At 37.0% G+C, this 27,555-nt stretch overlaps 1 protein-coding gene across 1 annotated transcript in view; it reads left to right on the top strand.

Moving 5' to 3' along the window:
- The window catches only part of XPO4 (exportin 4), a 76,306-nt gene extending 50,694 nt beyond the window's left edge, over nt 1-25,612 (top strand). The window contains exons 10-23 of the mRNA XM_066313048.1: nt 1,566-1,742; nt 3,572-3,714; nt 3,851-3,996; nt 5,296-5,473; nt 6,911-7,070; nt 8,663-8,832; nt 9,786-9,960; nt 11,039-11,332; nt 11,972-12,152; nt 13,635-13,753; nt 14,644-14,774; nt 15,573-15,690; nt 16,926-17,018; nt 20,128-25,612. Coding sequence (XP_066169145.1) covers nt 1,566-1,742; nt 3,572-3,714; nt 3,851-3,996; nt 5,296-5,473; nt 6,911-7,070; nt 8,663-8,832; nt 9,786-9,960; nt 11,039-11,332; nt 11,972-12,152; nt 13,635-13,753; nt 14,644-14,774; nt 15,573-15,690; nt 16,926-17,018; nt 20,128-20,325 — 2,283 coding nt within the window. The 3' untranslated portion in view covers nt 20,326-25,612. The remainder of the gene's footprint in view (nt 1-1,565; nt 1,743-3,571; nt 3,715-3,850; nt 3,997-5,295; nt 5,474-6,910; nt 7,071-8,662; nt 8,833-9,785; nt 9,961-11,038; nt 11,333-11,971; nt 12,153-13,634; nt 13,754-14,643; nt 14,775-15,572; nt 15,691-16,925; nt 17,019-20,127) is intronic.
- The last annotated feature ends 1,943 nt before the right edge of the window (nt 25,613-27,555 follow it).

Genomic DNA, 27,555 nt, shown 5'->3' with positions numbered 1-27,555 from the left:
TGAGTTTTGATCCATCAATATTATTCAGCTCCCAGTCTACAGCACAGCATTTGCCTGTATGACATCTTTGGTAGCCCAGCAGTAGGTAATCTGAAATAAGGACTGAGATATTTTAGTAGGGTTTCTTTGGAACCATATTGTTTCAATATTGATAAAATCTTTCTACTGTTTGGGCATTTGTTTTATGGAGGCACTTATTAGTCCTAGATTGCTTATGAGAATATCTCCAGGTGGTGAAATTATTTTTCATTATGGCATTCACTTCCTTATTACCTTTTCAAATAAATGGATTGGCTATATTTGAGGGTATTTTGTTGTTCATAAAGACATGTCTATTTGTTTATGCTCCCAATTATTAAAAATTATTAAATGTAATATATATAAGTTATAGTTGTAAATATATTACATACATGCCAAAATACTTCAGGACTGAATAACTGTCTATAAATTCATGTGTCCTTTAGCCAAGTTTTTAAAAGACGTGTCCTTCCTAAATTTATTGCTTGCGTTAGTGTTGAATGCCTCTCTCCTTGTCATCGTCAGGTTTTGTTTTCACAATTGCATCAGTATGTCCCATATGTTAACTTCTGGAAATAAGACAGCTTTGCAGTTACAAAAGGATGCTGTGAAGCTATCTTGGAATGCTTCCAATGTGATATCAGTTTTTCCTCTTAATCAGTCATCCAGCCAGTGTTTTCTTTTCCTTGCCTGTTCATCCAACTGTGTTTGTAACTTCACTGGAAGTCAGGAATTCTTGTGTCTGGAGCATGATTAAGGCCTTAATATCTCTTTATTTCATCATTGAACCATTTTACTAACCTCTTCTGTCTCAGAGTAACTTCTGTAAGCCATCCTGTTGGTTAAAACTTGATAAGACAACATTTTAGTAGGCTGTTTATCTGCACAGTCATGTGGAAGTTTTTTTGAAGTTGGAGGTACTTACAAATGTTCAATTCTTGCATCAAAAAAAAAAAAGTCTGCTCTTTGTATTCTTTAGTTTGCCTGCAACTCAGGACTTTGTTTTTCAGAGAAGTTATTTCCTTTTGCAATTTATGTACTATATAGAAGCACATGAATAATTAAAAGCAAGAAGCATCAGTTGAAATGCACTAAGTAATTATAGGTGCAGGCTTACTCTGTTCTAATTCATTGGGTTTTGGTTTGCTTATAGAATGAGAAGTTGTGATTCATCATCAAAATGGGCTACCTGTTACAAGGTTTTTTGAACACTTGCAATTTTGCAGTGATTTCCTCTGGAATCATTGTTTTTTCTCTTTTTATTTCAGAGGCAGTGGAATACCTATAAATCTCTATGAAACATCAGATGAGGAGAAATAGCTAAACACATTGACAGGTTCTTAAAGCTTAGCAGGCATGAAAGCTGCAGTGACCTTTTCAATGCATTGCTTCAGTTCATTCTGATATTTTCTTAGCTATCCTTACATCCTTTTTTTTTGTTTATTTGTTTGTTTCAACAGTAGAAGAACATCTGTAAAACAATGATAAATATAAGTATGTTTCTCTGGTTTAGTTTAGTAATAAGATTTTTTTTTCATCTCTTACAGCTTGACAAAGATGACATGGTATATATGGAGGCATATGATAAGTTGCTGGAATCTTGGCTTACTTTGGTCCAAGATGACAAACATTTCCATAAAGGTTTCTTTACCCAACATGCTGTTCAAGTCTTTAATTCCTACATTCAGTGCCATCTAGCTGCTCCTGATGGCACGAGGAATTTGGTAAGCCTTCATTGTAGTAGTTTTGGATGATAACATACAGTAACTAGCCCATGTCTTTTGGTTCATATATATTATGTAGCTCAAGGCAGCTAGTATAGAATTTCCATTTCTGACTTTGGAAATGAAAGAAATTGCTGAACTTGTTACTCTGTTGTGATTTCCCAGTCCATTGCACTTATTCTGGAGAGGAACTAAAAGAATGCAAAGTTAAAAATCACTTAGGAAAAAGTAAACTTGTAACTCAAATCAGTGCATACAGTGACTAAAATTTTGGCCTTCCTTCTGGATTAGAATTCTAGTTAAAATTCTTGGTGAAATTGGGGGCCTTTTTTATGCTTGTTGCCTCCCGTGCACTGTCTCCAAAATATAACTGACATGCATAAATATCTGAAAAAATGTAGACTGACTGTGCTCTAAGTAGAAGAAACTTGGAATATCATGTGGTCCTTTCGGATAAAATAAATTCCCAGTTGAGTTTTTGAACCGTTGACTGTCTAGAGAAAATGTAAAGGTACATCAAGTATCTCTTGAGCCATTGAGAAAGAAAGATGATTAGTCTATTTGCCAGGAATCTGGATCTTACTAAAATAGATTCTTATACAGAAAGTTGGATGAAGTTGTTGGATGAGTTAGTTATTGCACAGATTCTATTCAATAACTGTATAAAATCTCCCTTTAATTTGATGCTGTGCAAAGATCTCAAGAGATACCTCATCCTGAAAAGCACTATGTAAAACATAATTCTGCTATCTCAATATGTAACAGATGGTAATAACAGTGCCAAAACTGAGAGAAATATTTCACGAGAGAGCTTTGAATTCATATCAGGCGGTCTTTACATAACTTATGTACACAGGTTGATTCATGTCATTCTGTGAGATAAGTAATTTATCCCATGGGTAACCTTTAAAAGCCACAGCTGGCATTTTAGAATGCTTCTTGTTCTATATCAAAGCAGTAACAGGAACTTTCAGTCTCTGCTTTAAGAGCAGAGGCTCACCCTTCAGTAAACAGCTGCAACTTTGAAGTTGCCAAAAGAGAATGATTTGCTAGGTTACATAAAGAAAAGATGAGTTAAAAGCAGTTTGCATGAGGACCTGTGTGTGGATTCAGTTTCTCAGAGCCTCTATAGAAACAAAGCAGACTGATGGCTTTCTCTGCCTCTTGTATTTTACTTAGTTACTTGCATAAATTTTATGTTAAAGAGATAAGAAAGAAACACTTTTAATATTTATACTTGGTTTCTTCATATCATGGTTCATCTCTTCAAGGAATAAGATCTGATTATCATTTAAATAGTTTTATAATGCAACCAAGATAAGCTTTGAGAAATTGAACAGTGCAACTCCTGCATCAGCAAGAAATAAAACTGAGATCGTCAAGATTATTAGTCTGCTGTTTTCTGAGTCTATAGCATTTACTTTCAATGTACTTTTTTTTAATTTAGTAGTAGTTTTTAAACTTCTATTTCCCCTCAAACAGTAGGTTAGGGAGAACTTTTAATGAATGGGCTAACATTCAGTTCATCATGAAAAATACTGCCTATTACGTGATTTGTGTAAGATCTCAGACAACTGAGAACTATCAAAATATTAGCAGATGAACTGAATGTGGCATTTTGGCAGTGAATTTGTGAAATGCTGATTTTAAAACAATATGAACCATGTTGACTCTTTAATTCTCGTGTCTAATTTAGTACAAGTCTGTTGTTCATACATGCAAATTACCTTGCAAGAAGGAGCCAAAATAAGGCAGAAAATTGTGGTGGTAATGAATTTAATAAGTATGACCCTAACTGGTTGCTTCTAATTTTGTTGAAATAACCAAAGACTGCCAATGGTGTGGCCTCTCGAGAAGAAGAAGAAATAAGTGAGCTGCAGGAAGATGACAGAGACCAGTTCTGTGACCAGTTGGCCAGTGTAGGCATGCTGGGGAGGATTGCTGCAGAACACTGCATACCTCTTCTCACAAGGTAAGTACCACCCCCCCCCCCCCCCCCAAAAAAAAAAAAGTCGTGAAGGCAAATCAATAAAGTTGTCACATGGGAAAAACCTAACTTTGCCAAAATAGTGTAAAAACAGTGAAGCTACTTTGTTATTTGTCCACAGTTTGTTAGAAGACCGAGTGACAAGGCTCCATGGACAGTTGCAAAGACATCAGCAGCAGTTACTTGCCTCACCAGCATCAGGTTCAATTGACAATAAAGTGCTTGATGACCTGTATGAGGATATTCATTGGCTTATTTTAGTCACAGGTTAGTGAAAACTTTAAATAGTATTTGTTCTCGTAGTCTTATTGCAGCTGGAACACCTCAGAAAAAAAATCCCTGTATATCAACTACTCTTGATTGACTGTACATTTTATCCCTTAGGATGATTTCATCTTAGATACAGGACTTGCAAAGTCCTTGTCTTACTGTCATCTGTCTTGAGTAACAGGAATGTTATCTGCAATGATTACCTCGTGTAAAGGTTTCATCAATGTCTGTTGGAAATTCCTACAACTAATTTTGTTACAGATTTTTTGAGTTGTCTTACCAGTCAGCGTATTCAAGAAATTAGTCTGTTTATGGTATCAGTGGTGTTGGCTGGGTGCACATGATTTAATAAGGGAACCAACATGAGATCAGGGTAATGGTGACAGAGAATTAAGTTCTAGACCTTCTCAATGCTGATGATCTGTGACCTTATGTTATGTTTCGGGGAATTTAGAGTCTTTTTACTCTAAATTTAGAGCCTCTTGAATTTAAGGCCTTTTTGGGTTTGATTTTTGTATGGTGGTATATTGCTTAAGTTTGCAAACCTATTAAGAACCAAGCCTGTACTTTGCTTGGAGAAATGCATAATGTATGAAATATTTGTGGGACTTTTTTGCAGATCTGGTGTTTTAGTTACTCTCAGATGTTGACATGAATGAATTTATAATATATTTGTAACACTGAGATGGTGTTTGTAGCTCACAGATGGTTATGAAATCAGATATTGAAAACTACAACTAAAACTGGAATGATTGTTATCTAGATACTAGAGTTTTGTAAGAAAACCCATACTTCATCTGATCTGCAGTTGCTAGGTGAGGAAAACTGTGTTACAGCATGGGTACTTCAGGTCTGAAAGACTGACAGATTTGAGATGTTAGCAAAACAGAAGTCCTGAATGATATGGACTCAGCAGGGGAGCTGTAAAACAAGGCTTTTCTACCACATAGCAGAAGAAGAAAAAAATGACGACAAAATGTTGTCTTGTCCCTCCCCCAAGTAGATAAATTGACTGTAGCACTTTTACATGAAGCAAAACTTGTCTCCTTTTATTGGTTTTTAAATTGATGGGCTTTTTTTCCAGTCTCGGTTTCTTCCCAATTTAGGACTTTACCTACTGAATGGCTGTAAGGATTCTAATTAACTTGTATGCATTTAAGCAGTGTTAGTCAAGGTCTGTATAAACATTTGATTCTGCTGTGACGTCTGCAGTTAAGCCTATGGATTCTTCAATCAGAAAGCCATAAGTTAACCTAGGGTAGAAAGTTGTGATCACTCTTTCTTTTTTAATGTAAGGCTACCTCTTGGCTAATGATACTCAGGGAGAGACTCCGCTAATACCTCCAGAAGTAATGGAATATTCCATTAAACATTCAGCTGAGGTTGACATCAATACAACGCTTCAGATTCTGGGATCTCCAGGAGAAAAGGCCTCTTCCATCCCAGGGTACAACAGAACCGATTCTGTAATTAGGTAAGGATGCATCCTGTATTATGAATTGTGTTAAGTGCTTTGTCAGAGAAAAAAGACCTAGGATGTGAGTAGACTTCTATGAATGTGAAAAGCAAGCAATATGTAAACACTGAACATTGAAAAAGGAAAGACTGACCTGATAGTCTTAACAGACATCATGAGCCAAAGACTTAGAATTATACAGAAATGTTTTTTATATTTCTGCTGAAAACCTACCTTTGATCAATTTTTTTACAGAAAATCCTTAAAACTACTGAAGTAAAAAAAGTTGGCAGATCAAAATCTTTAGATAATATATACTTTAACATTCATTCAGCACATATACAGCTTAAGCAAATGCTTTTCAGAACATCAGTGAGCTTCTCTACTTTGAATATGGGTTACTGCCCAAGCTTGGCAGTAGCAGCAGAATTGATCTTCAGAGCATGAGGAATTGTCAGTTATGTACACACATCACTGTCAACCTGTAAAAGAGGCAGGAGAGATTTCCCTTCTCTTCTTGCAAGGCTGATGTTCACAAAGGTCTCCTCAGTTTGAATCCTTACCCTTCAGAAGACCGCATCCTACTCTTAGTTGACATGATTAGTTGATTAGTTGTTGTGTTCTTTAAATGTTTTCTCCTGGGAAGAAGGTAGAAAAAATGGACCGGACCTTCATTAGGAATGATATATGTGCCTAGTGTTTAGAAGGTTGAATACTGCTCACTTATACTATTGGCCACTTCAAGAAGTGGCCACTAAGAGGATTTCTTAATTCTCTGGTGGGAATAAAAGCAGATCAAAATAAGGAGAGATTGGAGGCTCTTTGGCAATAACTCTGAAATGTCTTCAATAAATAGGCCACTGTCAGCCCCTAAATTTCTTGTGTGCAATCACATTCTTAGGAAATTCAGTTTATGTACCACAAAGTCTAGTATTTAATGCAGTTATATGGACTGATTGTATTAATGCAATCTCCTCATGATTTACTATTTCAGACTATTTCCTAGCAGTAATGAATAAGAGAAAAATAACTGGTCATTCCTGTATTTGTTTTTTTGTATGTGTCGCACTCCACAGTTAGAACCCATTTGATCTCTAAACTTTATGGTGCAAGGAAGGAAAAAGCAGTTTTTGAAAACAGCTTTTCAGGCACTCCCAAGTAGTCCATTTGTCATGATGTTTGTGGGGATTCTTTTAAATCTTATCTTTTAAAGCATAATTTTTACTTTTTAGAGTGTATTGCTCTATTTTCTCTCTCTCTCTCCCTCTCCCTATCTCTCTCACCTTGCATTTCAAAAACATTAAATTCAGGTGCTTTTTACTTGATTAGACTTGAAGTGCTTTGTATTATCCTGATCCTTCTGTTGTATTTTGTGAAAAATTAAAGTGGCTTTGGTAGTTGCATTCCTTCTCCAGAAACCACTCTTAGCATTCTCCTTGCATTTTAAATCTGCAGGTTGCTATCTGCTATTTTAAGAGTGTCAGAAGTAGAATCTAGAGCAATAAGGGCAAATCTCACACACCTCCTGAGCCCCCAGATGGGCAAAGATATTGTATGGTTCCTCAAGCGCTGGGCAAAGACTTACCTCCTAGTAGATGAAAAGTTGTATGATCAGGTAAGGATATAACTTTTATGAATTTATTTGTGAGTATTAGCAATAATATTATCCTGTGAATGTAGAATTCAGTGTAGCTATTTAAAGGTGCAATGCTGAAGTATTTTGAATGTTATATGGTTGTTATTTTGGAATTTGTTTGAAAGTTGATTTTCATTTGCTAATTAGAAATGTAAGTTTTTAGGGAACTCTTGCACATTTCGCTGTAAATGTGATTTTTTTGAAGGCATTGCCATATCAAAATAATATAGTGCTCCTGGGCTGCATAGTGAGTGAAACTCACTGACTGCGGTGAAATTGTAAATTGTGATTGTCCATCAGATTTTACATTTCATCCCTAATACAGTGATTGCTCTTGATCATGATTCTGAGTTAGATATTTAACACCATCACAAGGTAATATACATTAGCTAATGTCATGCTACTTTCTCTCCTCATTCTCATTGTATATATCATAATTTCAACATTGTTTTTTTTTTTTCTAAAGGGCAACTTCTTACCGTGCTTGGACAGCACTAATCATGATTAGAACTTGATCTTGATTCTGCTTATCGAACTAACTGTAATCCAGCTAGCTCACAGAGGCCACCCATCCTGAGGAGGTCCTGTTCGCTCTAATTTTTGAAAAGTGTCCTCCTCCTCCCCTTTATTTCCACTATTGAACCAACTAAGGATACTAACGCTTCAGGAGGCCTCTCCTTAACAATAATAAGTATCACACAGACTTGTAAATATTTGGAGTCATATGATTCAGTTCATACATATAGCACAGCTAAGAATTCATAAAGGTACCAGTTGGGCAAGAATTTGAGGTCATGTTAGAAGGAGATCCATGTGAAAAACAATGTGAAGAAACAGAACAGATTGTCTAGGAAATGCACACATTTAGTTTGTGTTGACATGTGAAAGTGATTGAAACCTCTGTTTAAACCTTATGCTCAGTCATGAGTTCTTAAAGGTGGAAGCGTAAGTGGTGTGCTGACAGGAAGCCCCTGCACAATTACTACAAAGTTTTTGGTTTCACTCTTGAAAAACTTGCATTTAAAGGTAGGAGAACAGGCAATTTCAAGGAAGCATATTTTAATGTGCCAGGACCAGAGTGTGACATGTTTCCTAAGAAATGTGTAGATTGAAGGAACCATCTGCAGAAAGCAGATGCAGAAAAATTGAGGTGAAAATTTCTCCAAATTTCTATATAGATCAAGAACTAGGTTTATTTCTAATAATTTTTGCCACTGAATTTTGAGGAATTATGTCTTAAATTTATGGAAACACTTCGGGAGGTGATTTTGGGATCTTTCTTTTAATTATTAAAGCTTTTGAACTTTCATTGGCCTTAAAAGCTATACATATTCAAACCTTTTTTGTAACAAGGTTGAAACTTTTCTTTGTTTTAGATGTTGTGCTTAAAATCAATAAATTTGGCAAAGATTTTTCTATTACAGGTGTTCTTTGCCTTTGTCTATGTAACATTTGTGTAATTTAAGTAGGAAAGAAGTGATAGCCTAAAAAGAATTTGCTGACAATGATTGCCATACACTTTTGGGTTCTGGCTGCTGTAAAACTCACTCATTTTAATGCTTTTCTTATAGATAAGTCTGCCATTTAGTACAGCATTTGGTGCTGATACAGAGGGTTCCCAGTGGATTGTGGGTTACCTTTTAGAAAAAGTGATCAGTAACCTGGCAGTGTGGAGTTCAGAGCAGGACCTTGCAAATGATACTGTACAACTACTAGTAACATTAGTGGAAAGGAGAGAGCGGTAAGTTGCTATACCTCTGGAAGTCAAAAAGTTTCTTTTGCTTCCTTTAAAGTTTTTTGGCCACCGTAATCCAGATATAGGGCGCTTCATATTCATGTCTCTGTAAGTCAAATTACTTTAGTAACATACTGTAACTGGAAAAAACACCGCAAACTTGTCTGAAAAGCTGAGGAGTGAGACCTGTATTTGACAAAACATCACCTGATTTTTATTACTGTTTAGAAGTGCACTCTCCTTCCCTACTTTTGTGTCTCACTCTTATAACAGTGAGAAAGGAAAACAACTGGTCTCCACTCTTATTGTAAGGGTTTTTATGCTGTTGTTAATTTTTGTTGATTAGGAGTTCAGATACTGGCTAAGCCAGTCTAAAATATGTTTTGTAAACCTAAGTTTTGTTTTAAATACAGGAATTTATGGATTCAGTCAAATTTCAATAAGTTTTCTTTGATATTGCAAACTGTGAAGCAGGAAGTTCTTGAATGCTTTATTTCTGTTAATTGACATGCAATTATACATGCAATCATGCATTCACAGTCTACTGAAAGACTGTTCCGAAGTATGAGGATTTTGAATGCTTGAGGACTTTTCCTTTTAAAAAAATTAAACCCCACAGGAATTAGTTTTGGATTAAATTGCTTATTTTATTATGACATAATGAGACTAAGCTTTTAATCCATGCAATATGTCCATTAACTCTTGTGTGTATATGTGTGTAAAACTAAAGCACTTTCCTGCTTTTCTTCTGGATGAATTGATCTATTTTCAGAGTATACACTGTAGAATTCTGAGAGCTGAGGCATTAGTAAGATGAAAATCAAAAGGTAATTTAGCCTCAGAATAAAGGAATTTTTAAAAAATATAGCAACAAAAAACTTCTGGCAACTGCTAGAAACCTGATGTGCTCTGTTCATACAGTTTGTGAAGTCTTTAATGAATTTTTTCCCCTCTTTTAGGGCAAACTTAGTTATTCAGTGTGAAAACTGGTGGAATTTAGCCAAACAGTTTGCAAGGCGAAGCCCTCCTCTTCACTATCTGTCTAGCTCTGTGCAGAGAACACTAATGAAAGCTTTAGTTCTAGGAGGTTTTGCTCATATGGATACAGAAACAAAGCAACAATACTGGACAGAGGTAAGCTATTTTGATACTTCTATTACCTCCATGTAAGCAAGCAATACAACAAGTTAGTTTAGGAAATTTTATTAGTGACACAAAATCAATTTGTATAACATGTTTTGATATTTAATACTGATGATTTTTTAAAGTTATTCTCTCCTTGGTAGACATTACTTGTATCTAAATATCTGAATCCAAAGAGAAACCACTAATAATTAATTGGAGGATTTGTGAAGCAGACAGTAGAGCAATATGTTTGAAAAACACTATTGTAGAAGATTAAAAATTTCCCTTGCACTGGGACATTTCTTGCTTTCATTTTAATTTTATGGTGTTATGAATTATTCTGTTATCACTTAATGGTAATGACAGTAAGTAAAAAGCTAATGTGTAACATAATGTAGAGTCTTGACCAGCTCTTTGTGCCCTGGCTCCATTAAAGATTGGATATTTAATACTAGAGAGGTTGATGCTAGAAAGTACCTGAACTGGCATCAGGAAGCACCATGTGACTTTGTAAAGCATCAACCTTCACATCGAGCAAAATGTGCTTTTTTTGGCAGAGCTAGAAAATTAGTGTTTTTAGGTAAGACTGTAAGGCAATGGAAATAACTGGAGAAAAAATTAACTGGTTTTGTGGAAGTTTCTAAATTGCTTCCAAATACAGATGATGACAAAAGTGATTTCACTATTGAGAATTATAATGTGGCAAAGATAACTTAATCTGAATGGTTTCATTCATAAGCTGTAAAAGTCTTTTCCCCTAATGCTGAATCTGAAGGAAATCAAATGCTTTGAGCCAGAGAAAGTCATTGTCATTTGTTTAAATACTACAAAATTGTATAAAATATTTATGGAGGTGCTCATTTTGACAGCTGCCTGCAGGCTGTGATGGACAGTGAGAAGCACTACCCACTACCACTTCTGTTCGCATTAATGTGACAGATAATGATATGAATGGGCCATTGGAAACTGGAAGTGAATGATTCTTGTACTGCCATGCTAAAAGCAATGAGTTTGCTAAATTATTTAAACCTCACATCTCATGTAATAGTATGCTTATCTTAATGTGACTTTTCTGAAAATTTTCAAGGTTCTTCAGCCACTTCAGCAGCGATTCTTGAATGTGATAAACCAAGAAAACTTTCAGCAGATCTGTCAGGAGGAGGAAGTGAAGCAGGAAATCACTGCCACATTAGAAGCACTCTGCGGCATTGCTGAGGCTACCCAGATCGATAACGTAGCAATTCTCTTCAATTTCCTAATGGACTTTCTTAAGAATTGCATTGGATTAATGGAAGTATATAAAAACACACCAGAGACTGTTAATCTCATAATAGAAGTCTTTGTTGAAGTTGCACATAAACAAATTTGCTATCTTGGAGAGGTAAATGCAAGTAGAAAGGGAAGGAGGGGTCAGAGTTTGCATGTGCATGTGTGTAAATGTGTATACAGCGCTATTCCTTAAACAAAATAAAATAAAATTTAGTGATTTTTTATAGAGAGAAAGAAAGACTGTGTGGACACATCCGTTAAGGAATTCCTTTGTTTTAAAACATACACTTGGAAAGATTAAAAGCAGCACATCTAGACTGTTTTGGTTTTTTCCCCCAATAAATTTAACCACAGTTCATCACTAGTCTAACTCTATGCATTGGTGACAGAAGAGGACAGGCTGTTGAGTACTTTTTTATGACAATATCAAACTTCTCTGAAGTCTAGTCTAAAATTGCAGCAGTGTTCTGTGTGGCAAATATATACCATAGAGACACTTAGTTCTAGACAAGGCATTTAATAGATCCCAAGAAGTTAACAGTTAAAATTTTGAGTTTGTGCAGTGCACTTGTATCTTTGCACCATTGGCTAATTTTGTTTTCTCATCTGGAGGAGTATGAGTATGCACAAATAGTGTATTGTGCCTCTGAACTTCTATAACTAAAGTGTGTCCATCTTAATGCCATCTTAAAATGAAGTGTTTCACTTTTAGCATATGGAAGTTTTCTTATTATGTAACATTGTTTTATAGGCCAAAGCCATGAACTTGTATGAGGCCTGCCTAACTCTGCTCCAGGTGTATTCCAAGAATAATCTGGGTCGCCAACGGATAGATGTTACAGCAGAAGAAGACCAGTACCAGGATCTCCTTCTTATTATGGAGCTTCTCACTAATCTTCTATCTAAAGAATTCATAGATTTCAGTGATACAGGTATTAAGGAATTGGTAATTGATGAACCACATGTTGTTTTCTGAACTGTAAGAACCATTTTGAGGCTTGTGTTCAGTCCATGTCAAGTAAAAGCTGAAGTTTAGGCTTGTCTGGGTCAGGATATGGACATTGTTTTTTAAAGTAGCAAAGAAGATCTTTTCACAGTATTCTGACATCTGAAATTATTATTACTGTCATAAAATAAATTATGGATGTATGAAACAGCTTGAAATCTGAATGTTGCAAGTCTGAATATGTTGTACCAGCAGTTTTATAACAAAAAGCACATAGAGAAGTTGTAGTAGTAAAGTAGTGCAAGAGAACAGATGAGTTGTCTTCTTAATACAGGATTCAACTTCTGTGAAATACTAAGTCATTAAAATTCCACCTTCTGTATTCCTCTTTTACAACATGCTTTAGGGTTTGTGGGTGTAGTTAAGGGCTCCTTCTTGTATCCCAACCTGTTACTTTCTTTCATGTGTTTGCCACTTAAAACTGCAGTTGTCCTGAGTGTGTTCTGGCAGTTAGCTGTGGTGCATTGCCTTTGAATAAGCCAAAACACATTTGCATGATTTGTATCTCACCATGTTCTATACACTTTGCACAGATAACAACCCAAGCAGATTTAATTTGATACCAAGCATGTTTTGATATTCATTGCTTTTCTGAGGCATGTGTTGAAAGAGAGAACCTTGTACTCTGAAATGCAGAACATAATTTTACTTTTTGTATCATACATGCACCACACAAGTACAGAACCAGATTTAGACTTTTTCCATTGAATGGACAACCTGGTGCATAGTGAAGTATTTTCTTCAAGATCTGGATGTTAGTTGTGTGGAAAACACCATGAAACAAAGTAGTGTGAATAAAACCTAGATGCAATGCCCAGAGATCAAATCTATGGCGAGTTTTCTACATACTGCTGCTGACTCAATGCAGGGATTATAAAAGTAAGGTCACTGTCAGTTGATGGGAAATGTAGGCCTTAACCTGTAACTGGAGAAAACTTGGCAACATCCAAACTACAGAACTTTTTCTGTTAGTTCTCCCATTTTTTTCTCCTTCTGTTCATAAAAGATATTAAAGTGTATGTAAATATATAATATGTATTTAAAAAGCATAAAAATGCAGTAATATTTTACTCACTATGTGTTTATGTGTGCAAGCATGAAGCAGCTATCACTAGAAACAAAGCAATGTTCTGTAATGGAAGGGAGCCCTCAGTATCTGAAGGGTTCTGGTTTAGCATGCCATCTGGTACAAGTGATTATGAAATGCTTAGTCCTAATGAATATAAATATAGAGTGATGTGACAGCCTCCACTCACTAAGTTTCTATTTTAATACAGAGCCTCATGGTTTTGTTTGGAGAGAGGGGACTAGTCCTATTTTTAAAAATGTCTGTATTATAAAGAAATGGGACTATTCCTTCAATATGTTTAATCTTCCTTTTATACAAATTATTTTTTCTTTTCTGCAGATGAAGTATTTAGAGGACATGAGCCTGGGCAAGTTACAAATAGATCTGTATCAGCAGCAGATGTTGTCTTGTATGGGGTTAATTTAGTTTTGCCTCTAATGTCACAAGATCTGCTGAAGGTAAGTATATTTTTTACATGGAGCTGCTAGAATATGAAAGCTCTATAGTAATGAATTCCCAGAATTTGTTCCTGTATGTATTCCACCTCCATAAGCCGAATTTTCTAGATTTCATAAATGTAAATAACTGTTCCATAGTTCTAAATGCTCTTTGAAAAGAAATACTCTAAGCTGAGAAAATGTATTTCTGAAGGTCCTAAACAAAACTTTTCTTCTAAAAGCAAGTCTGTGCAGATCAACAGCCAAACCTGAAATGTGGCTCACAGAGTCCTTTTTCTGATAGTGCCAGAAAAGTGACAAGAAGCATAAATAACAGCATGAGTTATAAGTAACTATTTATTTCTGCAAACAGATGGCTGTCGATTGAAGGCATCAGCAGCTTGTCAGTGGAACAGTAAAATACAAAGCAGTGAGACAGTAGCATTTCATTGTTGCACTGTGCTCATGTTTTAGTTTGAAGCAGGGGAACACTTCTGGAGGGTGTCTCAGCTGTCCCCCTCTGCACGTGCCTCTCATCCAGTAGCACGTGCTGAGCGCCGGGGCTGCGTCCACTGTAGATCAAAGCCAGGCAAGGGATGTACCCTGGGAGCCCCTCCATTGTGCTCCAGTTGCTCATGAGGCGTTTACCCCACGGGACTAGATCTGTCTCTGTCTGAAATAAAACTCCTGTAATTTGTATAGAGCACATACCAGACTGCCACCATCTACTGTTCGTCTTTAGTAATCTTTTATTGTACCACAGTGTTTGTAGCCATTCCAATGACTCAAGTTTCTTACTAAAATTCTTTTTTTCAGTGCAAATCATCAGTCCTGTCTCTTTGTATAATTGAAAATTATGTCAAAATAGTTAGGTGATTGATTCTAAAAATACAATGTTTTTCTTTTGACAGTTTCCATCCCTGTGTAATCAATATTACAAATTAATCACTTTCATATGTGAGATATTCCCTGAGAAAATTCCACAACTTCCAGAGGACCTCTTTAAGAGCCTAATGTACTCACTGGAGTTAGGGATGTCATCGTATCCTTTATAGAGCTTGGGAATGTTTAAAAAAAATATAAGTTGCTTTTAAAAGGACCTGTTGAAAATATCTTTTTTTTCTTTTTTTATCAGTATCTATTTATCAATATCTATTATCAAATGCCTGTATAATTATATATTGGTAATTGACTCTTGACTCTTACTCTACTCTCTGGGGATTGAAAGTTTCACTGTAGTGTCCATTGAGATTCCAGCATTAGCTGAATTGCCTCTGACTTGTGGTGCTGGGGTGCAGCCTTTAAGTAGCTTAGCATATAAGTTTTTTCTGGCAGCCATTCCTGCCTCCTCCATTACTTCATTTCAGAGTGTGTAACTTCATAAGCCTTCAGCTGGTATCCCAAAGCCATTCCTGAATTAGTCTCTCAGCTGGTAATACAAAACATGCTGCTGTTCTACTGGGCTGGCTCCAGAGCATTTCCTGTCAGGGTGCCAATGGGCTCTCCCTCTCATAACGGGAGTACCATTTTCACTAATCTGTGGCACGTGTCAGAAACAGATGAGCTTGACCATAAGGGACTCTTTCTGAAAATGTTATGTCAGAGTGGCTTATGTTACCTTATGGCATGTAGCTAATAAAAGAAGGTAATGAAGTTGGAATCCTTTTTTCCCTCCCTTTTTCTAGCATTTTTTTAAATTTGATTTTTTTAATTAGCATCTTTGTAGTGAAAGAAACCTTGAAACATACAAGTGTTTCGGATATTTTCTAGTGTCACAGCTGGGTATTTTGACCACAATTTAATTGAAATCTGACTTCAATTCTTTAACACTCATTATCAGAATGAGCTCAGAGGTTTGCCAGCTCTGTCTGGAGGCTGTAACACCGTTAGCAGAACAGTGTGCAAAAGCACAAGAAACAGATTCAACCCTTTTTCTAGCAACGAGGCACTTTCTTAAGGTAAGGCATCTGTTTCTTGTTACTTTGGTTTTTTGCATAAAGGTAGCATCCAGAGGCCAAACAGTGATCATATCCAGATTAATCAGGATAACATATATAGTAAGAAACAGCCTGTTACTAAAAAAAACCAAAAAAACCCCAAACCAAACAACCCAGCAGCTTAAGAAGAGGGCATGAAGAACTGAAGATATCAGACTAGAGTACAAAAGATGATGGAGATGTAGAGGGAACCAGTCCATTATTGCCAGTAAACAAAAGACCTGAGCCTCTAGGAATGTAATTTTTATATCCATGCTCTGCATTTGATATTGACAGACTTAGCAGTTACTGGTGAAGCTGTGAACAGAAGGCTTCCAGAATTCTGTGAACTGTAGGCTGGGTAGAGTACTAAAAGAAAAGGCATTAAAAAGAGCATAGCTGGGAACTAGAAAGGAAATGCTGTCATTTATTCAATTATCTAATGAATTAAGCATTTTCTTAATTCAATATCACATTCAGTACATTACTTCTAGGACCATCCACTTTAATGAATTTTGGACCTGGTGACCTGGTAGCAACCAGATTCCCACTAACTGGCAACAAAGGAATTGTGGAATCTGTGTGCTTGTTTTACTTAAGACATCTTTTCTTACCAAACTGACATTGGGATTTCAGAGAATTGCTCATTAAATGCTTCCATCAGACAAGCTGAGAGAGAAACTTGCATAATTTTGTCTTTATGTATCTTCTAAGTTAACATAGTTTCATTCCTTATTTTTGAATTTCCACTTAAAATTATTATATTACTCTTTACTGATCTGTTCCCTGTTTGACTTTCTGTGAGCTATAGGAGTCTCCAAAACTCGAGAAAAAGTTCTGTATTTTATTCTTGAAGAGGAAAGGCTTTTTGCATTATTTCTCTGGCATATCTGCAGGTTTTGGAGAAAAATACAAGTGATGTCATATTTCTCTGAAGAACAGTTAATACAAATCATGAACAGGTTCCAGTGCTTTGAGATGTGAATTTATGCTGTTAAGCCAAGACTCAAGTCCTTAAAGAACTTGGCTTCTAAATTTCTGGTACCTAAATTCAAAAATAAAAAAAAAGGGGGCAACAAAGCAGACAGCAACCTTGGATGTTTGTAATACATGTTCATTGTTATTATCAGAAGTAAAGATGAGCTTCAGCAGCAAATGTTGATAAAGTAGAAAGTTAAGTTTACACTTACACAGCTACTCCTGTTTTGCGATTTCAGATGGTTTTTGATATGCTGGTACTTCAGAAGCACAATACAGAAATGACAACTGCAGCAGGTGAAGCATTCTACACATTAGTGTGTTTGCATCAGGTATGGCATTCAGATACACCCTGAAAAGAAGTCTTTTGTTAAAGGAGAGTGGTTATTTCTTGTGCGCCTGATAAATCATTGAATCATTTGGGTTGAAAGAGGGGCATCCTCAGGAGGTCTGCCTATTTCAGCTGCAGGTCTTTGCATTTGTCCTTGCTGAGTTTCATTAGTCTCCAGTCAGCATATTGCTCCAGCCTGAATAAGTGTCTCTAAATATCAGTCCTGCCCTTGAACACACTGACTGCATCCCCCAGTTTGGTTTCATTCCCAGGCTTGAGAACAGTGTATCTCCCCTCCTTCTCCAGGTCACTGACTAAAATATTTAACAGATAAGGTCCAGATGAGAGCTCTTAGCGCCATTTGGAACCGGTTTCCAGGTGGAACATGAGCCATTAGCCTCAATCCTTTATAGGCTGATGGTACAGGTGTGTTTTTATACATATAGTAGTTCACCCATTTAAACAATAAAATTCAAGCTTAGTTGCAAGGGTGCAGTACACGGCTGCTAAAGACGTGCTTACCTTAGGCATCCACTGCATTTGTCTTAGCCATAGATGTAAGTAGTTTTGTCAAAGAAGACAGGTTGGTAAAGCATGATTTACCCCGGGTAAATCCATACTAGCTGTTCTCAGAATCACAGAATATACTGAGTTGGAAAGGACCCATGAGGATCATCGAGTCCAACTCCTGGCCCTGCAGAGGACCATCCCCAAGAGTCCCATCATGTGCCTGAGTGCGTTGTCCAAATACTTGAACTCTGTCAGGCTGGTGCTGTGACTACTTCCCTGGGGAGCCTGTTCCAGTGCCCAACCACCCTCTGGGTGAAGAACCTTTTCTAATACTCAACATAAACTTCCCCTGGCACAACTTCAGGCCATTCCCTTGGGTCCTTTGATGATCACATGCCCAGAAATAACTTCCAGGAGTACTTGCCTCATGATTTTCTTAGTCATTTGAAGATGACAGACAGCAACCAGTAATGAATAACACGAGCCAGCTTTCTGAACCCTTGGATAGATTCTGTCAGGTCTTATGAGCTTGCATGCATCAACATTTCTGAAGAGGTCCCTGGGTTGGTCCTCTTTACTATGCATAGTTTGTCTCCTCCATGGACCCTGTCTCCAGTCACAAAGGTCTGGAAAAACTTGTCAGTGAAGACCAAGGCAAAAGAAAGCATTGATTGTTTTATCCTTGCCTCTTGTCTACTATCATTAAATTATCTATTCCATTCAGCGGTAGAACCCAGATTTTCCCAGTTTCTTCTTTTACTCTTAAAGTACTGGTAAAAGCTACTTTTATTGTCTTTGATGGCCTTTGCTAAATTGAGCTTTAGCTGAACTTCATTTTTCTGCTGTTGTTCTTGTACAGATTGTTTCTGCTTTCCTCTTTTCTAGCTGTTCCTGCTTCTATTTCCTGCATGTGTTGTTCTTGTGCTGGAGTTCAGTCATTAAGTCCCTGCTTAGCTGAATCAATGTCCTCATTGTTTTCCTCGTATCTGGACAGACCATTCTTTTGCTTGGAAGAGGTTATCCTTAAAGACCCGTCACACCTCTGGAGCTTTTTGTTTTCAGAGCTTGCTCCCACACATCTCACCCACCAGTCCTGGAGAAGGTGACAGTGCTCACACAATGTCTAGGTTCTCTGATTCCAAGGCTGGCTGCCCTCTTTCCTGCTTTCCTGGGAATCCTTAACTCCATTATTTAATGATGACTGAAAGGCTGGCAGTAATTACCACATCCCTGACCAGCTCTTACTAGCTGTGAATAGCAGATGCAAAGTCATACCCTTGGGTAGCCCATTTGGTGTGTGAGCAAATGTCAGGGAGATAATCTCTTCTAAGTCTGATCTGGAAACTTCCTCAAGTTGCTTTAAGATGACTAAAAGCCCTATTCTGGGGATTTGTAATGAGATCTCACCCCAGAAGATGATGTCATCTTTACTGCTTCTTCTCTGATCACTCAACTAGATTGCTGCCCAGTCTGTAGAAAACCACCTTTAATTTGAGCTGCCTTTTCACAGAAGTGTCAATCTTCTGTCATCTTCTGTCCTGAAGAGCTCTAACAAACTTCCACCTGTCCCTTGGAACACTCCAGTCATGCCACCTGTCCCACCACATATCAGTGCCTGCAGTTACGTTGCAGCTCTGAACCTGCACGTGGAGCTCTAGCTCATTCTTTTTCCAAAGCTGAACATACTTCTGCACAGGCATTTCAGGTTGGCCTCCTTTCAGCCTGTTTCATCTTTTCTGAGGAGCACTCTTAAACCCATCACACTTTCTTTGTGGTCTCTGTTTCTTTACTTATCTACAAGTTGGCACCACCATCCCTCAACATGCCCCTTCCTGCCAGATTGGCAAGTCTTTGGCAAAGATGGTGCTAAGCCATTTTGTCCTATAGATCCTTTCTTTTGTTGGCAGCCCTTTACCCTCAAAGAGAGACTCCTGAACATGTAAGAGAAAAGGACCCTGTGATACCACCCACAGGTGGCAAATATTGTTGTGTCTACCCTCACCCAACCCCTCATGGGCAAAATGCAGGGAACTGCCGTTCTGACTCCTGTGTCCTTCACCTGTGCTCCCAGAGCTCAGTCCCTTTGGGCATGCTTCAGGTGTGTGCCCCTTGGCAGTGTCTTTCTAGTCGTGTTTGACATGTTTCTTTGTCTTTTGTTTCTGTCTAAATAAGCATGAGAGTAAGTAGGAAACTCTTAGAAAGGAGTCTAAGCTCTCTCCCAGGGAAGGAACCCTAGAAAATGGAGAACCTGTGAGAGGAGCTGATTGGTATGAAACATGGGACAGGCATCAAGGAAAAGCAGTCCAGTTTGCAGGAATAAGCCTATGCTAAGAAAGAGCCAGAAGGCCCTTTGCCTTAAAATTCTCATCTTACTCTGCACTGCAAAGCATTGTACCTTGGTTTGAAAACTTCTTTAGCTTTACTAAAATACCATCCTGGATGAAGGATTTTATCTGGTTTAGAGGTAAGTGAAAGGCTGTGAGGACAGGTAAAGAGGATACTGATGGTTTTCTGTCACAGCCTTTATTCTGGATCTTTTCCTGATGAGAGAAGTTGTATATATTGTATATCTCTATCTTTTTTATATGTTTGTTTAACAGGCTGAATATTCAGAGTTAGTTGAAACGTTGCTATCAACTCAACAAGATCCAGTAATTTACCAGCGATTAGCAGATGCCTTCAACAAGCTTACTGCAAGCAGCACTCCTCCTACACTGGACCGTAAGCAGAAGATGGCCTTCTTAAAGAGTTTAGAAGAATTTATGGCAAATGTTGGTGGACTTCTCTGTGTAAAATAAACAACAAAACTCTATGCCTAATTTAGACCCTTTCTGCAAAATGCACTGAGAAATGCTGAATGCTGACTAAATCTTGTACCTGTCTCTGGGTTCTTTGCAGCCATCTCAGATTCTAAAGAGCCTGGAAGTTTGAACGTAACATCATGGAATAGGAGAGGTCAACTTTGAATCAGCTTCTGCTATTATGTGTTAGCTGCAATCTGTCATACTTGGGTGTGGAAGAGAATGAACAGAAAATCTGAATTGAATTTTTTTCCATTTATGCGCAAACAGATATGGGCACAATGAAATAAATGCAGTGCCTTTCCCCCTGCACTGGTTTAAAATATGAGTGGTCATATGAACATACAGATTTCTTTTCTACCCAAAATCATGTTAGAGTGTGATGCAGATACATATAAAGCTCTAAACAGTTTAGCTGATTTTAAGCTTTATTTTTCCTCTCTTAAAGTTTGAGTTTGTGTTCCAATGGGGAAGAAAAACCAAATGGTATTTTAACTTAGTTCTGTTTTTCTACATCAACCTGACATTGCAGGTTTAATGCAATGCAGGTTTTTACATTATGTTCTGCTGCCTAAAGTTCAGAGAAAAAAAAAAAAAGGTGTATATTTTTGTTCCCCTAAAATGAACTTTAGGAAATGTAGCCATTTCATTGCCTTAATTTAAAAGAAAAAAAAGCTCATATACTTTAGGTAAGAAATTTAAGGCAAGATTTGACTCTTGAGAGTTGGTTTAGGATGTTGGCACTGAGCTGCTGTGTTATCTGTTGCAGCCCTTCATGTTGATGTGTTGTTTTGGAATGAGTGTCTAATGCAAGGTTCATGTGTAGTTTTACTTTCAGTATCTGTTTTAATTCTCACCTGGGTTGCATGCAACTGCAATGTATTTCTTCACTGAACTGTTTGCTTAAGCAATAACAACCCAAAAGGTGTGAATTACTGGCAAACTTCATAAAGTTGGGGCATTAGCTAAAACAATTATGCTAGCACAGGGGCATCAAACCCTTTTACTCAAGCATGTCTGACTCCAGTGGGGAAGGGTAATTGGGAAGTCTGTGCTGTAGGAGATTTTTGTTTTCGCTGAATCCGGTCCCACTTCTGCAGAGCTCTCCCAGCTGCTCTCCTCTTGCTTGGTTTTTTATATCAGCACTTTATCATAGCAGAATATAGTGCCCTGAGTATATAGAACCAACAAGGGAGTGCAGCACATGAATATGAAAGCAAGGCCTGCTTTGTCTTCTGTCATGAGCCAGAGGAAACTGAAGCAAACACAAATGCTGCGTGTCTAGTAAAATTATTTTTGTGGAAATACACAGAGGCAGAAGTGGGCCCTCCTGTTTAAGATCTCTGCTAGATTATGCTGTTAAATATTTCCCATGTGTTTTTACAATTTATATAAAAAGTCTGGTATACACCTTTATATGGCTATTTATAACTTCGTGTTTGCAATTCTGTGCCATTCTGCAGCTGTTCATCTCAAAAATAGTCACAATAGCCAGAATCTCACAACAGACACAAATCTCTAATACTGTGCTGTAAGTGATCTAAGCCTTTTTTTTTTTTTTTTTTTTTTTTAAGTTAAATCCGTAAGTGTCTCAAGCATGGATCCACAAGGCAAAAAATGCCATCTCTTTATTATACTTTTCTCTTTGAATTTATATGAAAACTGGGCAAGGGCATATTTACACATTACAAGGTGACCATGAAACTTCTTAGATAATAGTGTACCTTCCCAGATAGTACTTTATTTCTAAGATAACTTGCATAGTATTTTAGAACAAGGGTATTGCTCTCATTTTTTTCTTGAAACTCTAGTGCTTTTCTTTAAAGGATTTCTTGACTGTGCACTTGCACAAAATACAATGATCCTGGCAGATCAGTCTGTTTCAAACTGTTGTGATGGCTGAGTTTTTATTTTTAAATTGGAGTTTGCTGTTTTTGAAACTGCTTCTGGAGTTTTTCTGAGTTTGTACATTGGATGGGGCTGAAGTTCTGAAACCTCATTTTTTCAGATCGAGGGCATTGAAGTCTGGGAACATCAGCAGCAGTAGGGGCTGCTGGTTGGTTATGATGTGCTCAATGTCAGGTATCCAAACCGAAATCTTCAAAGAGATCATAGCAAATACTCCATGTTTTGGGTCTGACTGAGTGACTGATACACTCAGTCATCCTTTCTTTTATAACTATCTCTGTCATTATTGTTTTATTAATCCTAAAGCTGGCTCACTATTTTAAAATATTTATTAACTTTAAAGTTTTGAAATCCTCTTGCATATTGTGATGAACAGGAGCACAAATTAAGTTTGTATTCTGGGAAAAGTAATGTGCATACCCCTTCTTTTTCTTGTCGGGCCCATTGTGTTGTAACAAGTGGAGACACCGTGTGTTTGAGTATCAAGACTTTAGCTCAATTATGAACACACACTTTCAAAGACTAGTTTTAAAGGTGGTTTAAAAATTTCCTTTGTCCTTAATTTAAGAATAATATTATATGTTAAAGGAAAACTGTCCTAGTAAGGCTTCAGGGTTTTTTGTAATTTCCTGCTTGATGTTACACTTTCGTGTTTTTTAATTTTCCTCTCATTCTCATATATTTAACAGGGATCTTTTCATGACATTTTGTTTCTTTTAGAGCATTGCTAAGATGTCTCTGCTTAGTGACATCCATGAAATGGTTGCAAAGGCTTCTGGAAATAAGTCCTGTTCATTCATATTCCTGCGGGGTTGGTGACTGCTTCTACCTGAGCTATTTGACTTCACTATCTCTATGAAAAAAAAAAAAATAGAAAAAAAGAATCTTCTGTCATCTTCTGCACATCCAGTTGCTGTTAATTGGGATGTGAAAGCACACTGAGGTCCACAGGAAAGACTCAGACTGTTTGTAGTGAACACTGAGAGCTGACTCCACATAAGCATTCTGAAAGTTTTATAGCATCATTGCATTGATTTTGCATTCACAGTGGAAAGTGAATAATGGTTCTAAAAATGCACCTGGTTTTTGAAGGAAGAAAAAAGGAAATTCAAACCAATTATAAATGCTGCATGATATAATTGTAACAAATATATTTGTCTAGACTTTTCTTGAGAAACATATTATTGGACCAGTGTTTTCATTCTGAGATTACCTTCTTTTCCGTTTTGCCAGCTCCTTCCTCATTGTAATAGTTCTAATGCTGGCATAATAATTTTGTTCAACCTATAATTTTCAATGCTGACAAGCATGACCATGACGAGTTCAGTCATAAAATTCAAAACCTTGTTGAAAGCACAGATACACAGGGACAGGGAGAAGTGGACTAGATGCATGAAACTTCCACTTTCATGTGCATTTATGCCTTAATTAGCTTCACTGAATTACCACCAGAATCTGCTACTTTTTTGCCCAGAGGTTTGTGTTTCACAATTTAATGGTAAAGGGCTCACCTTTTTTCTCAGGAATGAGAAACTTGTTTTCTCAGCATGTCCAAATCCTACTAGTTGAAAGAGAGGGGGTTGAATTGGAGTCATCCCTTTCATAGTGAGTAGAACTCACTAAAGCCCCAGTGTTTACCTGGGCAAATCCCTTTATATTTAAGCCATGTAGTTCTAGAGAATAAGCTTGCTCAGAGCAGTCAGTTGTCCATTTAAAATCTAGTTCTTTAAAAGGGAAAGCTAATTCTAATTTGGGATCTGTAAAACTATTGAAAAATACAAATTTGCAGCATTTTGCTTGTAAAACATTTCAAGTGATTTCAGGTTTGGTTAAGTAATTACATAAGAAGGGGTGTTTTTTTTATGGAAGTAGCTTGATGAATATAAGCGCAGGAGTAGGAGCCAGGCTCCTTTAATTTTGTAATGTTTTTCCACAAGATCTTCTGTGGCCATTGGCAAGTCACTAGAACTATGTTGTTGTTAAAATAGCATTAACACCTACCTACCTCACAGGGATGTTGTGAGGATTAGCTTATGCCTATAAAATGCATTGAGGATCTGAGATGCTATGTAAATATTATATACTTTAATTTTAGTTTTGTGAGGTGTAAGATTTACTGTAATGAAAACAGAAGATTTTCATAATTGTAAAGCCCAGTAGAGGCAGTAGTGGTGCAGTCTTCCCATGACTGATCTACTGCAGTACAGTAATGCTTGCTGTAAATGGTCATTCTTTCAATTACAGCCAGTTGAAATGGCGGCTTCTTCGTAGATAAGGTGAGATTCCTCACCAGTGTGCCTCAGTTCTGATCTACAAAGGGAGAGGACAGTTACTGATTATTCAGGCTTTGGTGCCTCTGCTTGTGACAAGTGCTGCTTGTGGTGGTAGGCTTTTTCGTTTGGTTTACTTTTGGGTTTTTTACTTTTTTCTGCAAGGAACAAGCACCACTCATTTCTCCCATGTCTGTTCCAGTCACTAAGTATAACCAAAGCCTAATGATAACAATTAGAATTTAAAGAGCCAGCCCTGCTTCCCTGCCCCCCATAAATTTGCATTTGAGTAGATTGTGCTCTGTTTTCAGTACATTAGATTAATGTTTGCTAGCACTGATCATGAAGCAAATAATGAAGTGTGTTTTCCTCTAGAGTCTCAGACTCTCAGCTATCTTATAGAACTCTTTTTTTAGTATGAGATTTCTTGAGGCCCTAGAAACTGAGAAGTAACATACCTCTGGCTTTCCCTTCTCTTCAGTGAGTTAAAATTGATTCTGCTTTTTCATTTCTTCGCATTCCCTACCCTGCTTTTCCTGTCCTTTTAAGCTGTTCTTAAGCAGAATTGGAAGGCCCTTGCAACCTCAAGAGGCAGATACTACTACCCATGTGATTTCCCAATCTGTTACAGCTTGATACTTGAAATTGATAAAAACCTCTCTAACAGCATTTGCCACACATGTCAATCTCCCATAAAACCATTGTGGAGTTTTTAATTGGGGAAAAAGAAAACAACTGTATTATTTGTTCTCTTTGTGCAAAGTAAGAAACCTCCATGCAGTGAACATGCAGTTTTAAGGCAATAAATGCTAAGTACTGCTGTTGGTCAAATGTGTAAATATTTTAAATGTGTCATTCAATACTGTGTTGAGTTTATATATTAAAAACACAGGGATTGAAGTGCTAGTTGATTTCAAGTATTGTTTTATCTGTACAGTTGAAGATATGAAGTTGCATAAAAGTATTTCACAGTTTATTGCAATAAGACTTGGGAAATGGCTGTGTAATCGAGCCTTATCATGACTGAATTTTCAATTTTGAAATGATCACTTTGTGTATTTTTAAGGTCCATAAGCAGGAAAAGGATAAAATTGTTTTCCACTAAAGACTTTTTTTTTTTTTATTTTGTTTTCGCCATGTGTGATTTGTGTTTATTCTTGTTTAATATTTTTCTAAAATCTCACTTGTGTTGAAGCCCTGAAAAAGCATTTGTTATACTTCCTTACAGTGGAAACATAAATAGCAACATTATGAAACCTTAGGCTACACCTTTTGCTCTTTGGCTACAGTGAATACACAGTAATTAGGTTATAAGTTGGTGGAGTAACTATAGTTTAGATCAGCACTTAAGGCACGAGTTTGTCCATCAGCAGAAAAAAGTGTGATCAGAGTGCAACAGCAGTATCTCACACTGACTGCAATTGCCAGAAATTACTGTGAATATGTAATCAGATTAATCTTTTCCCCCATCTCCCAAAGGAAGTTTTAACAGTGACTTTTCAGGTCACTATTAGTGGTGGCATTTGTCTACTTAAAAGGAATCCTGTTTTCTTGGTCTTAAATTTGTGTGTGTGTATTTAATCCAAACAGTTTTTATGATGGTATCTGGCACAGAAATGTTCTCCAAGCTCATAATCTGTTCCTATGTAAGGAACATCTAATGGCATGTTACTTCATGGATATCAGAAAAGTTCAATTACAGGCAGCAGTTCCTAATGTGCTATAGTACAATTACATGTAGATAAACCTACAGCTATTTTCTACTGTTCCCCTCTTACTTCCATGCACCCACATCATGTAGAAAAGGAAACAAAAAAAAAGCTTCACAAATCCTGAAAGTAAAACTACGCAACAACTATGGTGGTGACAGCTTGCTGTATATCTTGGCTGTATGTATCACTAGAATTTTGCTGGTTTCAAAGTAAGATTATGCAGTTATATATTTATATCAGCATGGTTTAGTTCAGTGAATATTTTGGGGAAGGTCAGAAACATCGAAGGTAATTTTGAGGAAATTCCTGAAAGCAATTGGTAAGACTAACAGCAGCGTATCCAAGAGCCTCTCATGTAGAAAATGGAACTATTCTGCTTTACATTAAATATGAGTTCTGGAATAAACTTGAACTATTTGGGCACAAAGCCTTTATTCACACTTTTTTTGTCTGTGTATACACAAATATACACAACCCCCATCAATTTTGCCTTTTTGAAACTTATATTGACTTCAATTGTGAGTGCTGGAGTTGGTGGTGGATTTTTTCTTTCAGTGATTTATCATGTCTTACAAGCAGAAAAGTAGGAAGGCACAGGCCTATCTAAGTGGAATTTGTCTGGACAGCCAACCAAGCAGCAGCTTGTACATGAACTGGAAGAGGGAATGAGGAGGAGAAGAAAGTGATAACTTTGCAATCTTATCCAGAAAAAGAAAAATAAATCAATCCACAAGATACAAGTGTTGTTCCATAACGTTTAGCCCATGACATCTTGAAAGGGATTAATAAAAGCCTGCCATTTTATCAACAAGTTTGTTGGGAGAAAGATAAAGTACTGTGTTAGAATCCTGAAATGAAATGTGATGCTATCAATGTAAGTTTTAATTAAATAATAAGTTCCTCTTTCTAATTGAAAACATTCCAGACAAATCTATATATCCAAAGAGAACAAAGAAGCTACCCACTCTGATGGATACATAATTCAGTACTAGTTTTTCTGCTGTCAATATCAGAATCTTGTGGAACAGCTGTTTTCACTTTAACATCTATGAGATGGTATCAGATTTGATTTTCCTGACATGCTGTTGCCTTTGCAAGTTAGAGTAAAGCAAAGCTGTGGGTGTGATGTTCTTCCCTTTTTCTTCCTCTCTCTGTCTAGCCTACTTTTAATGGTCATAAAGACAAATATGTTTGATTTCCTTTAACTTATTGTTTTGGATGCTGCAGCTAACATTTGTGGCATGTTCAGACTGCTTCCCGTCTCTGTGTTTGGTGTTCCCTGAGTGAAAGTCATCACTGGGTTCTAAGACAAGTACTGATTTGAAAGCCTCACTGGT

Source organism: Sylvia atricapilla, chromosome 2 (assembly GCF_009819655.1).
Source record: "Sylvia atricapilla isolate bSylAtr1 chromosome 2, bSylAtr1.pri, whole genome shotgun sequence".
Classification (NCBI taxonomy): Eukaryota; Metazoa; Chordata; class Aves; order Passeriformes; family Sylviidae; genus Sylvia; species Sylvia atricapilla.
Note: the sequence above shows the minus strand (reverse complement) of the source record. Positions and strands in the feature narration are given on the sequence as shown.